Source organism: Muscardinus avellanarius (assembly GCF_963383645.1).
Source record: "Muscardinus avellanarius genome assembly, chromosome: 6".
In the NCBI taxonomy this organism is placed as follows: Eukaryota; Metazoa; Chordata; class Mammalia; order Rodentia; family Gliridae; genus Muscardinus; species Muscardinus avellanarius.
The window spans coordinates 72,154,829-72,167,651 of record NC_137791.1 but is presented as its reverse complement, the minus strand read 5'-3'; the positions used below and the strand labels follow the sequence as shown (position 1 = coordinate 72,167,651).

Here is a 12,823-nt window from a genome sequence, read left to right as displayed (position 1 = left end):
AGTGCTGATCTTATGTCACTTTAGCCTGTTTATAAGTGTGGAAACTTAAAAGTAAAAAGGTCTAGCCTTGAGTCAACTCTCAGCATCAGAGCACTTGGATTATTTTCTGTCTTCTTCTCTTGCCCCAAGGAATTACCTTTGCTAATTTATATACTAATTTACGGCCTCAGTTTTATCAAGGAGTATTTGTTGTAAATACTGTAACAAATATCTCATTCTATTTAAATCCTAGTCACAAGAAATTAGGACTAGATTGGTGTCTTGCTATGCTGCCTTTACGGAAAGAGTGAGTTCCTCAGGAAGGTTTTGTGTGATGGGAAAATGTACCTTTAGAAGAACGAAATGAAGACATCATTGCAGATGCTGAATGCTTTGTCTGCCTTCTCTATGTGACGAAAAAATGTTGTACCTGTGCTGAAATAACTTGTTCCAGAAACTTTCCAGCAACACAAAAACTACAAAGACATCCTTGCCCAACAAGCCTCAACACAGGATCCCAGCCCTTAAGGCCTGCTTGAAAAAGAGCATAATCCTGAATTTGTTACAGCTAGTTAGCTCTTATCAAAGGCTCGATTAAGGGAAGTGGTATTTATGAAAGATTAAGAGACTTACTTTAAATCTCCACCTATTCTAGGTCTAGCCTTGAGTCAACTTTCAGCACCAGGGCACTTGGATTATTTTCTGTCTTCTCCTCCTCCCGCAAAGAATTACCTTTGCTAATTTATACACTAATCTATGGTCTCACTTTTATCAAGAAATATTTCTTGTAAATACTGTAACAAATATATTATTCTATGCCCGTATACAAAAACCCTCATAACAAAGTTTTTTTTTTTTTTTTTTTTTTTTTTTAGGGTGCTGAGGCTTGAACTCAGGGCACTGCACATACTAGGCAAGCATGCTACCACTGGGCTACTCCCGCAGTCCCAAGTTGTCAAATTTTTCACTTAATATACAGAGGAATTAGGATGCTGTTTTCTTTTTTTTTTCTTGACATTAAAAATTATATGACCAATGGTACGTCCCTTTTATGTGGAACTTAAAACACCAACCACAACAGTCTTGCCAACTCAACTGGCTCTCAGCATTGGCATATTTGTTTTCTCTCTGCCATGGTTCAGACTATTTTTATTTATGATTTATTAATATGCTACTTATCAACTATAATATATATGACACACATATAATATGTTATTTATATGTATCAGTGTTTACTAAACATGTTATGTATTATGTCAAACCTTTTTAGAAGGAAGAAAGATATAAAGTAAAATCAAAACATACTTGCAACATGAATCCTGAGCCTGAACTGACATGAATATTCTTCAGTTAATCACATAAAACTCCAAATCAGGCCCCTTTGAAGTGGATGGAATAATTATGCCCATTTGACATACCAAAAGAACCAACGTACTACGTGGCGGGCTTGCCAAAGGCAAAACAGAGAAGGAGTGCTGGGGTTCTGATACATAATTTCCCACCCAGGCCACGTGTGAGAGTCCTGATGTCTATGACAAATTCACGTTACCTACCTCCTCGCCACTGGCTATTCTGTGAGCCAGATCTTTTAAGTTTCTCATCATTCTTTCATCCCGAAAATCATATGGAAATGTTTCTGTCCATTCTGTCAAGAGTTGAAGAATTTTAGGGGCAATTTTTCTCATCTGGTTCTAGGGAGAAAAAGAGCAAATCTAACTCAGTGATAATCTACCACCAAGGACTACGTAAAATAATTACAGTGTCACTGATTTTAGTGCAAAGTCTTTGGGTTCAAGAAGGAGCTCTATCCCATTTCCATGTCAATGCCAAGTACAACTAACTTAGGGCAGGATCTAGGAACCCTCCCCCACACCATTCAACTCATAAGGTGCTTCTACATCCTTCCCAATTCCTACGTAGCCATGATGCCATTTAGGCACTCCAGCCAAGATACTTAAGGAAACCAACTTCAAAATATCCAAGCCATAGAGTTAACATACCTAATACAATAATTGTGGAGTTCAAAATGTTTCATTACCTTTTCGCTGTCAGGATCACTCAGTTTCTGGTGCTCCACACATAAGTGGCAGACTTTGGCCATTAGCTCATACGGATGCATAAATAACCGAGAACTGAGTAGGAAAGTAAATATGTAGGTCCTCTGTGGCAAGAGAAAAAAGTCACTGTTGTCACATTCTTTCTGAAATTAATCTTTCCAATGTTTTATACATCTCATTTCATTAAGTTCTCTTTTTTTGTGTGTGTGGTACTGGGGATGAAACCCAGGGGCATTCTACCTCCGATCCCCACCCCCAGCCCTATTTATTATTTTTTATTTTGAAACAGTGTCTCAATGAGTTGCAAAGGGCCTCCCTAAGAAGCTGAGGCTGTTCTGAACTACAATCCTCCTTTCTCAGCCTCTCAAATGCTAGGGTTTACAAGCATGCACCACCACGCCTGACTATTAAGTTCACTTGATCAGAGTTAATGTCCTGCAGTTTCAAAGGCAATGCTGACGAAGATTAAAACAGTATAAAATGGATTTCTCCTTTATTTTTAGGTATATCTTTTCCCTTAGACCATCTTAAAAAAAATTAAAGAAGTACGGAATAAGTTTGGCTCTTGACATTATTCAGAGAACATTTCCATATCTATCCTCAGGGAGCCAGGGTAGCAGGACACATAACTCACTCGCGTAAAGAAGAATGGAACACAGCCCAGAGAGATAACTCTAACTTAAGTATACTGCATACCTCCCATACAGAATCCAGTTCTGTATCCAAATATTATGGTAACTCGAAGGAAACCAAAACAAAATTAAAAAAAAAAAAAACCCAGCCCCTACCCACATTCAGCTCAAGAATCTCCAGTGTGTTCAGTGCGGCACACTGAAGTGTTTGTGCCAGAATATTCGAAGGCAGGCTTTCAAGTAGCCTATTTACTTGCTCAAGGGCTAGGCAATTTGACAAAGCACAATAAAACCCTATATGCTTTTTTTTAACCACACTGTCTCCCAAGAAGCCAGTAATGAAGTAGTGCTTATTTGTTATAATAGTTTCAGATGCCTAATGAAAAGAGAAATCTCCTGGGTTTCTTTCCCCCCTTAGGCTCTTGAGTAGCTCATAAACACTCAGAGGGCTGAACAAGGGATTCCTTTTACTTTTGATTACAAGTTTTCCCTGTGTGGCAACATATTTGAAAATGATATGTAACAAATCACACACACAGAGATAACTTGGTATGAAATGTTACAGTGAATTACACTGGCAAGCACCAACTATGTTTTACACACCAAGATTTTTATTATATTTATAACGCCAAATGAACGTGGCCTCTAGATATCTTCTTGAAAGCTCCATTAATAACCAGCTGCTTAGTAAATCTCATTGTCCTGCTAGACTCAACTCCACAGAGACAGCTGTGGCATAAGAGATGGGAAAATCACTTGTGTAAAAAGTAAACCTGTGTTTGACTACTGAGGCCAGGAGAGAGACCACGAATAAATGGTCAACACTGTGAGTTTCAGTTTCCTCCCCTCTTCTCTCCTGGAATTACTGCAAAGACTGAGATAATATATAATGAATTTCCTAGATTAGAAAGTACCATTTATACAAATGTAGGTTATTAAAGTAAAATAAAAGCAAACACATCAACTGATATCTAATTTATAAATTACTGCATCTCTCTTCCATGTACTTTCCCTATCTCCATTAACTTTTCTCAGCACACTAATGGTCTTGGAAATAAAAAAGGCATTAAATGTCAGGCTTGGAGCATTTGATGTCCTTTGGAATTTTTATTTAATAACATATATGTATGTATGTGTATGTATATATATATATATATAGATAGATAGATAGATAGATAGATATAGATATGAACAAACACTACAGGTGCTCCATTCAAATGGTATTAGACTGCCTACAATGTAATACCTAACCTGAAAGGAAATTGATGTAGAAATTACACTAAAATCTGATCCATACCCAGGCTCAATTTGATCTCAAAGCATTCAATAATCAATGTGCAATTTCTAATTAGAAATATTCTTAGCAAACCAGATATAATTCTATAGTATATATGATCCCTGTACAATGTATTATAATATCTGCTCAATACCACGGATGGGTTTTAAAAAAACACAAATACCTACATCTGGATAGTAATCCACGTTAGGTACTAAGTGCTGGATAAGTGCTTCCAGAGACCCAGAGAGGAGGTTGTTGTCATGGTAATACAGCCCTCCACAGCTGTCTTCTGCAGACTGGTAGAGGTTCCGGTTGTAACCACTGCTGTCAAACATTGCTGAAAAGGGAGGAGTCTGTGGCATGCTTTCCTAAAAGAAAGAAGAAAGAAGAAAAGGTGGTGTCAGTCACACACAATATAAAAAGTACAAGATCCTTTAATAGACACTAAGCTTTAGTAAAAACAAGGGAAGTGACAGTATTAAAAACTAGTTTAAGTTCTGACGCACTATTAGAACCCATCAAGAATTCCTTGAGTAACACAGGTATGCCAATCTCACTTAAACACCATAAGATTCCTTAGATGAGAGGGTCCAATCTGGACTTAAATTCAAGACTCTGGCTGTCATATTTAGATATTACTCCACATCTGCTTGTGAAGGGGGTCAGGGAGCTGATCTTGGACTGCTTTATTCCACTAAGCATTTTCCTGAGGTGGAAATGTATACACTTTCACTTTGGCTGGGAAGAATTACCTAACACTTAAGAGGTATGTGACTAGAACTGGACATGTTGGGGACAATCGTAAAACTGAAGGTAAAAAAACTAACTCCTGTGAGAGGCCTACAATTAATGTACAGTGTGTGTATGTACTTGAGCTCTGTTTATAAGTTTATCTGCTTCAAGAAACTTAATGCTGACTCCCCAGGGCTTATTAGATCAGACACTGTTGATTTCACCCTTTCTCAGGTTGCTGTGTGCGGGAGGGTCAATGGAATGACTCAGTTCTCAGTAAACACGCAGGCTGAGGAGGCTTCTGATTTGGGAACACAGAGTGCTATGACAGTCCTGAGATAAGTTGCTCCTTTCTGTCTGTGCCCTGCAACTCACAAAGCCCTGACACAGGGTGCTCAGCACAGGCCAGAGTCTATTAAGTTATTACTTGGATTCCTAGGGACACAGAGCCTGGTCCTGAAACAGACTCGGACTTCTGGCAGCATGTCAAGACAATGGAGGCATTAAAGAGCTGTAGATGCTGGGGAGGGCTCAGAAAGAAAACAATGAGGAGGAGAAGTCAAACTACAGGCCTTGGACTGACAGGGACCTGGCTTGGGGGCTGCAGGAGGACACAACCTGGGCTAATCCTTCTTTTCAGGATGCCAAAAGGCATTTGCATCCGAATGGAGTGAGGTGCAGAGATCTGTCTGAGGAGTCACATCCATCAGGCCAGGCATCTGTTCCAGCCACAGCTAATGGGGGCACAGAGCATCACAAGTGTGTGTGCCTGGGCAGGAGGTGGCCAGGGGTGGAGTGCTAGGATAACTCATCCACTAGGACATTAAAGAGGTGAAAACAGCATTAAAAAAAAAAAAGCATCAGAGAAAATAAATAGAAAAAAGGCTCTGTGTTTGTCTACTCTATGTCATCTGTAAACCAGTGCTGAAGGAGAATTTAAAGGATCCATGAAAAAAAGAAAAAGCCATAAATAGGAAGAAAGTGATGACTGAGAGCTGCTCTTTCACTCTTTCTAGGGGGACTTGTCACTGACAGGGTCAGCACTGTCATGCCTCTAACTTACCTAGGACATGGTCATAATAGTCAAAGGACCACGGACCAGGGACTAGGGGATGTAATGTTAGCACAAACGGTCCACACACGCTAGGCACTGGTAAGGCTTCCTAACTGTGGTTACACACTGTGGTTACGAAACTAACTCAATGTTAAGATGTTACAAGACAATCATCAGCGTATATTTCTTCCTTGTTCAAATTGCTAATTTTCATGAGTACAATTCATTGGTAAGTGTTGCACATAGATCATTGTTGATGGGAAAACAAAGAGTCAATCCACCCTTGTCCAGACAAACTCATAGTAACCTGAAACTGAGAAGCCAGGACCTGAGGTGAGAGGCACACCCAAAAGTTTCTTTTATAACCTTGAGAGAACTGTGGATTTGGTTGCCTATGTCTTAAAAAAAGATTCCCATGGCTATACTCACACAGCGTCCTTCACATACAGGATGAAGAGAACTCTCATGAAGTTGGAACTTTTTACTCCCATGACATTTCCATAGTATCTTCGCTTACTTGTTGTTATTGAAACTGATCTAATAAAATACTTTGGGGATCTGGTTTGCCAGGATTTGGGAATGCCGGGAAATCAGTAAATGATAAACATTCAAAGGGACAATAGAAATCATCTGGTCCAGGATACAGAAAATAGATTTCATTTCATTTTGCAACTGTAATCAATTAGAAGTGGTTGACCAGGGGCCTGAGGGTGAGCATGGGGGATTTGGAAGCTATAAATTATGGGAGAATGTGTGTCCTACCTAAGTCATCAGCAAGCCCACAAGATGCCCATGGACCAATCCAAGGCTCATATGCCATTTCAGTCAGGTCCAAACTTCTTTTTCTAAAAATGTGTAAACTGAGGCCTGGGAAGGTGAACTGGGATGACCAGACTAACATTATACGGCCATGTGGCTTAGCACAAAGTAAGCAAAGTGGGTATCCCCCCATGCCCCAAGCACCCCTGCTGCCTGGGCTTTTAGCAATGACCACTCACCTATAAGACAGTCACAGGTCACTGAATTTTCTTCTAAAGAATGAGCAGCAAAAGCCACCTAGTATTTGTTATTTATTTGTTCCTGTGGCGTGAATGAGGACTCAGAGCTGGATAATAGCTGAGATTTAATGATTTCTTAATTCTGGCACTTAGTAACTGTGAAATTTTCACAAAGTTATCCCTACCCAGGTATGTTTTTCCATCTGTTATTTTCAGCTTTGTTCACCCCTTCCAAAATTCTACATTGCTTTTTTTTTTTAAAACTACCTGTTTTCTTTATAGCAAAGTTTTTCATAGAATATTATTAGACTTATGGTAAAAGGCTTTTATACTGTTCTATGGGAATATATCACTCACAGTTTTCTTTGAGGAGGCACAAAATGTCAACTCAGAAATCTCCCTCCAACAATGCACCAAATGAAAATACTGTAAATAGTGTTGGAAATTCAGATCAAGGTAAATTAATTGTAGTTACAGCCTATTATACTTAAAAATCAACTGTAAGAGGAGAATATGACACAGGCCAAATTTTGCCTTTAAATTATATCAAAGATATGTTGCTAACCAGTTTTTTTTTTTTTTTCAGGAACGATCTTGACTGTTGAACGTGCAACAAGCAACTACTGATAAACAAGTCACCAAGAGATCAGAGCCCCTATTCGTGCACAAACGACAAAGTTTTCTACCTTGCTATATATTCAAGACAGCATCTTTTCAATTTCTTAAACTTCTTCCTTCATTCGTTGTATATTCTTCTCACCATAGGACCTCAAATGCTAGAAAAGGTCTTCACATTCCCCATTCATTCATTCCTCTGAATTGCCCCCAAGATGTCTCCCTGGAGATCCATAGTGTGGTAGGCTCTAAGAATTTCAAGGCTTCTCTTGGTGTGAGTTTACTGACTACAAATACCTTTCTGGACTCTGCAGTCTCCCCATCTGGCATGCTTCCTCATCCTTTTTTGATTGCATAAGAAGCTGAGACTCAGAAAAACTACTATGACTTGGCTTGGGTTACACATTAAGAGACTGACAAGGTAAGATTTCAAACCTAGGTCTTCAGAGTCCAGGTACAAAATTTATGACACAACTCATGTTATACCGCAAATGGTCTTCTTTGAACTTCTAATGTTTAATCATAAAATGAGAAGCCTGTCAGTCCATCCCCAATTGTAGACTATTAGAATAATTTATATGTTCCCCATGTTCTACATAAATCCTTGCTCCAAAGATATATTAAAACCATCAATTACTCTTATTAAAAAGTCACATTGTCAACAGCAATACTTAAGCTACTGACCTTTGTCTTCAAACCATAGTCCCATCTAGAGAGAGGTTTCAGAGACTCTAACCTGCACTTTAAAAGATATTTTATTATCCTTAAATAGGATGTATATAAATAGTCAAATGATAAAAATAGTAACACGACAGGTTTTTCAGCAATACACTAAATAACAAAGCATCTTACAATAGACAGCATTCTTGGACTCAAGAAAGCACAGTAAAATTTGCTTTTATTTACCTAATTTCCAGCAAAAAAATAAAAAATGAACTTCCTGAGACAATGAGTCTGAGAAGATCATGGGTTATAGAGTTATAGAACTGATCACTCATCTGTGGGCAGTCTAGATGTGGTCAGTCTAGCTGTCTTATGAAGGATGAACTGCCTGTGTAATAGACAAGCAAGAGAATGTCTGCAGAATGGTAAAGAAAGTATTGTTTGTGAGACTTAATTTTAAGTACCTAATAAGTAAAATATCATAGTTTGTGTTCTCTCAAGCATTTTCCTTCTTGTTACCTACATGGAGCTACTCTTGGTTCAGTATTACTTAAGTACGATGTGCTGGTCTTTTGACCTATCTACCTGCTTCAGCACTGGAACCAGAAGACTAAATACTGGCTTAGTTCTTGTTAAGAAAATAAATCCATTCTCCAAGTATTAGACATAAGAATACAGAAAAGAATTTATCCTTTGGCACTACTAACTCCAGGAATCACTTGGTAATTATTTCTCTAGGGGGAAAAAAGGCTAGTTTGAGGTTGCTCTTAATCTTCGGCTTTTATTCATTTTTAAAATCTCAGTGTAGTTCTTTCTGGTGCCTTACTTATTGGTAGTAGCCTTCTCCTTTTAGCTTTTACAACTAATATTTTCTGTCCTGTAAGCTCTCTGTTTATTCCTCTTTACACTTTCCAGCATAATATCAAACCCAGCCTCTTTACCATTGTTTTTCTTGAGCACAAATTCTGCCCAGGCCAATGAGCCTCTCCACTGCAGACCTACTAACCAAAAATCTTATTTAGGAAGCACTGACTGTTTTCTAAAATTAGAATGAGACAAAGCAACAAAAATATTGACTTCAATTATGTTAAATCAAACTTTAAAGGAATAAATTCCCTTGGTAAAAGAGACACATGAAAACCTGCTGACTTAATTCCAGTCACTATCATTAATATAGACTTGAAACCTTACAAATTTCCATTTTAGGCCAGTTTCTTACAATTCAAAATGTAATCTACTCATCTAGTAGCTCTTAAACTTTTTCAGGAGACTATAAGCCTCTTCCCCAGGCCCCTCAGAAATATACCAACAAGTCTGCATGTATTTAAGGGAATTAAGAGGCCCATATGCTGGCCTGGATAGAACACAGATATCAGTTCTCTATCCCAAAGCAGAACATGATAGATCTAAAGGGAACCTTGGCTTGACACAATCAAGACCAGCACCTTAGAAATTAAGAAATATTTGTTTTTTCTCAGGTTGTACTAAATAAACTGAGTTAAAGAAAATAAAAGATTAAATCTTTTGTTTTTAGTTGAACTATTGAAATTGGTTTTCTTTTTCACCCTAAATTCACGTAGCACTTTGAGGTAGAAGGAGATACAGCAAGACAGTGAGAAGCAGGTTTTGATTTTTAAAGCAATGAACGGAGCTAAAATAAAGCTTACGGTCACCAAAGTTGGCACAGACTACAGGTTGTGCTTAAAGACTTTTCAGTATGGAAGTCCCAATGGGAAAGACATACCCAATTCAGGAAGAGAGGATGAATATTCTTTCTTAAAATTAATTTGGTAAGTTAAAATTTGGTTGACAGACATGATATTTTACAGAAGCTGCTAATTTGGTCACAAAGACAGATCATGTTCTTCCAAGGACCATGAAAAAGTTTCCACTGACATTGATCCAGCAGCAAGGAAGCAAGCTCCGGGTGATTTACGGGATGAATGGGTTTGAGAAGCATGCCTAATGGTTTCAAATCAACTAAAGCACCAGATGAAAAGCTGCCTTTTTTTAAACAGCAGACTGCGTTTGAATTAGCAACTGCTTTTTTGCACAGTGTTATTTATGATGAAGCAGGTGCACCAGGATAAGGTAGTTTCAGGTGACAATTCAAATTGGAAAAGAGATCGAGGAAAGTATGGGGGTGGAAATCGAATCAAAAGCCATCCTTCAACAACTGTTACAGGGGCTTTATAAATCTCTAACAGAATGTCATGTCAGCATTTCCTTTACACTCAAGCGAATGAGATAGAAAATGTAAGAGTCAAGAGAAGTTGATTTTTCCTCAACTCTATTTCATCACAGAATACAGTATTTAATAAATCCAATGCCTTTATGTTGACTACAGTATTTTAGCATCTGGTCAAGTGTTGGATATGTGTTACAACTTTAAAAAAAAAAGCATTAGAAAGGAGTTCCCTTATCACAGCTGAACTTTGAAAGCATATTTGTTTAGTGGAGAGAGGCTTAGTTTAATGTTCTGGTGTTACAGGTTCTCCAATTCGCATCTACATTCCAAAGGAACTTTGCACCTTGGTGAGATTAACTTCAACAACTCATTTCTTTTTTCTTTTGAAGTTGCAGCGATCTGAATTGGAAAGAGTTCATGTATTTCTCCAGCTGGTATCCTGGGTACTTTTTGCCTCCATTGGGCAAGGCTAGATCTTAGAATATAAAGGCTGACTACATGCTCATATGGTGCATCAAATATCAAACTGTACACTGGAGTCAAAGTGAAAGGCCAACACCAAGTTTCTGACACTAAAACATAGCTTACTTGGAGCTTTAAAACATTCCGAATCTTATATTCCTCTTTCTTTCCCTAGTCAGGAAAAATCCTAAATGCAAAGAGTTCCAAGAGCAGCCGTGGCAACTGCTGAAATGCGTTACCTCTGCTACCTTCCTTGAGAAAAAGAGGGGTTGTGCTGAGAGGCATCAGCAGAATATACAACCCAGAATCACCTCATGCTTCTGGCATGCAAACAGAAAGTACATAATTCCAAGATAAGTGCATTCTTTGGAAGTGAGTCCCAAATTCTTGGTAGATTTACCAGTTAAAAGAGAAAAAAATAGGCCGGGCGTGGTGGCGCACACTTGTAAGCCCAGCATTCAGGAGGCTGAGACAGGAGGGTCGCGGTTTGCAGCCAGCCTCAGCTACTTAGTGAGGTCCTCTGCAACTCATTAAGACCCTGTTTCAAAATAGATACTAAAATATAGGGCTGGGGATACAGCTCGGAGGTAGAATGCCCCTGGGCTCCATCCCCAGAACTGCATATAAATAAATTAATTAATTAATTAAAAAATCTGCATTTTGAAGAAAGTTCTATTTTTCTCTACAATGAAATGGTGTATTATTTCCTAATCTGAGTTATAAGTGCCCATAAAAATAGTGCATTTGCATCTTGCTTGATATGTCCTATATTCTACTTAAAAATTTCCTCACTAATACCAACTTGATGGAGGAAGGGAATTCTGACTCAGTTATAATCTTTGGTTTCCTTGGGGAAAAAAAAAACAAAGCTAAGATTTGTTATCTTTTTTTCTTGGGGATTTGTTATCAGTTTAATAAGACACAAAATGAAATTTCATGGCAACTCTAAATAGACCTGGAAAGTCTTTTAAAACTTTTCTACACAATGCAGCTGTGCTGTGTGAGAAGTGAACCCGAACTCTTAAGCATTAACTCCCCTGCAGTTCCTGGACTTAACAGTAGAGGGCTCCTGTGCCTTGTCTTTAAAAAATTGGTGCTTGGCGCTTGCTTGTTTTTTTGTTTTTTTTTTTTTTTCCTCAGCATAACATGGTGATTTAGAAGAGCAAAAGAAGGGCAACTGAGTTCTAGGGGAAAATATTATGAAATTGGTGCTATCAGGATCTTGGCATATCGCTGAAATCAGGAAAGTAGTATTGCTTATACTGTTCGAGTGCAGACACAAAGGGCTGAGAAGGCCAGTGGGTTACGTTTCCTGATCTCTTAGATGGCCCTCTATGATGAGAATTAATTATTTCATTTTCCCAGAAGAATAAAAGTGATCTTCTGGGTAATCAAAGTCATCATTATCTAATCAAGTGCTGTCAAAAGGGATCTTTGAAATGTCCCTCTTCTGTACTGTCCAGTAAAATTGCAACTAGCCACAGTGACTACTGAGCACCTAAAAAAAGACTAGTGTAACAAAGAAATTACTTTTAATCTTTTTAATTTAAGTAAAGTCGAGTTCAAATATCCCCATGGGGCTAAATCTGAACATGAGCAGTACAGCTATGAATATATGAACCATCATTTATACATGCCAGATCTCAAGTTAAATAGTAGAATATCACACAGGGAGCACTTTATATTAAAAGATTTTATTGTTCAACTCCCAGTTCATTTCAGCAGGAAAATGATCTGACATTTAGTGAGGACATTTGTAAAAAGTAGGACTTTCTCTATATATTTTATCATGTAACATGGTTATTGGTATAATTTCATTTTTGGCTACAAGTTCCTAAAATATTGTTTATCCTTCCCCTTCCATTCATCTCTTTTAGCTAAACAGAAAGATACTGATAGTCTATAACATGTTTTCCTTTTCTACAAGGCTAATTTTTATTTCTCTGTATTATCTAATTTTCATACCAGGGCTTCCTAATCAAATTTGAATCAACTGAATGACTTTTATATATATACACACACACATATACTTTAAGAGAAAAAAATGTTTGTGTGTGTTTGTGTATATATATATATATATACACACACATACATATATACATATATATACATATATATATATACATACATACTACAAGAGAAAATAATATGAGCCTAATAAAAT

At 37.8% G+C, this 12,823-nt stretch overlaps 1 protein-coding gene across 3 annotated transcripts in view; it reads right to left on the bottom strand.

The window, feature by feature from the left end:
- RASGEF1B (RasGEF domain family member 1B) overlaps positions 1–12,823 on the bottom strand; it is a gene marked incomplete at both ends in the record, with an annotated part of 588,531 nt that overhangs the window by 20,359 nt on the left and 555,349 nt on the right. For 2 of the 3 annotated variants that reach the window (XM_080697454.1, XM_080697455.1), the window contains 3 exons: positions 1,533–1,670; positions 2,018–2,140; positions 4,133–4,315. In XM_080697454.1, the coding sequence (XP_080553580.1) occupies positions 1,533–1,670; positions 2,018–2,140; positions 4,133–4,315 (444 nt within the window). Of the gene's footprint in view, positions 1–1,532; positions 1,671–2,017; positions 2,141–4,132; positions 4,316–12,823 lie in introns of those variants that run through there. The other variant, XM_080697456.1, reaches the window with a different exon arrangement.